Genomic DNA, 2,879 nt, shown 5'->3' with positions numbered 1-2,879 from the left:
GAGGAATTTGTACCTCAAATTTCCGACCGTTGCTGTGCTATGCGCCAGCTGTCCCAAAATATCTTATCCACCTAACGGTCATATCATTGAAGGGCATTTATGTCTTATCATGTCAGGCTGCTCCCTAGGCTATAAATAGCTGCCCCCTACAACCACTAGCTGGTTGGCTGCTCCGAGAGACCTTGACACTTGTCATTTGAGAGCAACCCATCCTCCGAGGACTTTGAGCGAAAATCATCAAGTGAGGAAAATCCAAAACCCAAACCCAAACACCTACAAACCCAAAGTGATTGAGCATCACTGAAGAGATTGATCCTGCGTGGATCCGACACATAATTCTTTTGTCTTTTCCTTCTACCGTGCACAGTTTACGAGATTTTCCATAATTTACTGCAAACACATAATTTAAACCGTGTTTAATCTCCAGAAGATGTGACATTCATAATTTTATTTTTTTCATTTCGGCAAGAATCTCAGGCCCCTGGAACAAAGAGGTTACCACACATAAAGCCAAGCTATGAAAACAATGAGAAATTGCAGTCATGATTCATTAACTATCCAAGCTGTCGAAGAAATATTTGTGGTCACCCATTCAAAGGTAAGAAGAGAAGAAGAAATTGTTTACTGGCCGCATGAGCACAGATTAAGTGTATCTGAATCACTCAACTCAAAGTTGTGAATACACATATACTTACAGAGTTAGGAAGGACTAGCCGCTGGTAGTCGCTCAAGTTTGCAAGTAAACAGAGGTCGTGGTCGAAATACCAGCCAAAGGCACTATCATGAAGGTAAGGAGAGAAGAACTCATTCTCCAAGCAAAGCTCCATAGGGTACTTGCATTCCAATGCAGCTTCTTCTAGCTCGTCGGCAGGCTTTCCTAACAACAACTACACAGATCGATGGACAGACGAATAAGGTACATAAGATGGTGTATATGCTTGATCGCGATAGACAGATAGGTGTGGTGATATGGGACTAACCAGGTAAGCTTTGAAGTGATAACGTTTATACTTGGCAAGGAGGCTGTCCAACTGCTCTTGATCCAGTCCAGTCTTAGTGTCAATTTCAGCAGGTCTGCGAGTCTTTAGCTGTCCGGAGTACCTGACGAATTCCTCCGCAGTGATATCATCGCCCGAGTCCTCTCCAAAGTATGTATCTCGAACATCTGGTCCGTGGGGTTCGCTCAAGAACCTGTGGGCTTGATATTCTACTAGGGCAGCCCGCAGCTCATCGTCATAGAAATTAGAACGAGCGAGGATTTGGACGATTTCATCCAAAGGAAGATTTGGTCTGTCGATGGCGACGCCGGCTTGTAACTGCAACCGGGCGAGGCGCGAGGCGAGGATCTCATGGTACCTGGACTGGCGGGCCAGCGGCTCGTCCAAGGATCCGGACGGCGGTGCGCTGGATGTCGTGCTGCTGCTATCCGATTGGACAAGGGATCGAGACAACGATGCGCCTTCTTCACCACGGCGCCGGAGGGAGGGTCCTTCGCGAGGAGACCTCCTGCGGCGGCGGCGGCTCTTTTGCGGCAACGACATCTGATCTGATCGGCGATCACAGGGTTCGGTTCATACCCAGGCTGGGCCTAAATGAAAGCAGGCCCAAATTTTCTTCCGGTATTCCTTGAGGTTTTTTAACAAAAAAAATGTACTAACGTCGTTCATCCATCAGCCATGTGTCCAAAACGGCTCATGTAAGACGCTCGGGAGCATCTTTTTCCCCTAGGCTTTGGCGGCGCTAGGGTTCCACACCTTCCTCTGGCGATCTACCGCCGGAGTCCATGTAAAACCTGCTCGATGGCTGGGGTTCCCGCTACGGGGAGTCAACCAATACCGGCTGGATCTAATCCGGCGGAGTGCATGAAGGATTTACCGCAAGATCGGGCGGCGCTCGAGGATGAAAGGAGGATGGCGGGTTTTCGATCTGAGGACCAACTAGGCAACGAGAGATCCGATCTGTCGGGGGCGGAAGAGGATGAGGATGGAGTTCGCGAGGGGGACGAGCAGGACGGGGAGGAGGAAGAAGAGGAAGGGGTGTATTATGGACCCGAAGTAGACTTGGACGATCAGTTTGCCGGGATGAATCTGCATGGGGAGGAGATTGAAGACCTCGATTTTTCTGGTGAAGTGGACGAGCTGATCAAAGAGGTGCGTTGGTTAGGGATTTTTAGGGTTCATACAACCCGGCCCTTCGGACACTCGGCGCTTCTGAATCAAATGCGCAATGCTTGGGCTGCCGCGAAGGGGGTCACGTTCAATGTAAAAGGTCCCAATTTGTTCCTTGTTCAATGTCACTGTCTTGGTGATTGGAGGAGAATAATGGACGGGGGGCCTTGGCTGTTCCGCAGGGCGCCTGTAATTATCCAAGAGTATGATGGGTTCTCAGACGTCTCTCAGTACAAACTGAACAAGGTTCCGGTGTGGGCTAGGATCAAAGGTTTGCCGCCAGGGCTAACCGCAAAGAAGGCGCTCGCAGAAAAAGTTGCAGCTAAGGTAGGAGGTCCCCCGATCACTGTGATGGTGAGTGAGGGGGTGATAAACCCTAATAACACGTTGAGGGCGAGGGTGTTTCTGGACGTCAAGGAGCCTCTTATCCGTTTTGTGCCAATAACCCTAAAAGAGAGCAAGAGGTACCCAGTGACATATGAAAAACTCCCCGACTTCTGCTATCTTTGCGGTTTGATGGGTCATATAGTTGAGGAGTGTGGAGATGGTGTGCATGATCCAAGAACCTATGAATGGGGCGATTGGCTGCTCTGGGCTCCGGAGCCGAACCCGCAAGCTCAAGCAGATCGGGGTGCACTAGTAGAAAAAGGGTCAAACGTGAAGCACATTAGTGCCGGTTTGTATTTGAGCCGGCACTAATGTATACATTAG

The 2,879-nt window shown here is 49.6% G+C and overlaps 1 protein-coding gene across 1 annotated transcript; it reads right to left on the bottom strand.

Annotated features, from left to right (window-relative positions):
• Positions 1 to 518: 518 nt before the first annotated feature.
• Positions 519 to 1,552, bottom strand: LOC123059556 (uncharacterized). Its single transcript, XM_044482098.1, has 2 exons — positions 981 to 1,552; positions 519 to 887 (listed from the first exon to the last, which is right to left on the bottom strand). The coding sequence occupies exons 1-2, from the start codon at positions 1,539 to 1,541 to the stop codon at positions 663 to 665; spliced, it is 786 nt and encodes a 261-aa protein (XP_044338033.1). The 5' UTR covers positions 1,542 to 1,552; the 3' UTR covers positions 519 to 662.
• Positions 1,553 to 2,879: the final 1,327 nt, after the last annotated feature.

This window comes from Triticum aestivum, chromosome 3A (assembly GCF_018294505.1).
Source record: "Triticum aestivum cultivar Chinese Spring chromosome 3A, IWGSC CS RefSeq v2.1, whole genome shotgun sequence".
Taxonomy (NCBI): Eukaryota; Viridiplantae; Streptophyta; class Magnoliopsida; order Poales; family Poaceae; genus Triticum; species Triticum aestivum.
This window is presented reverse-complemented; position numbering and strand designations above follow the sequence as displayed.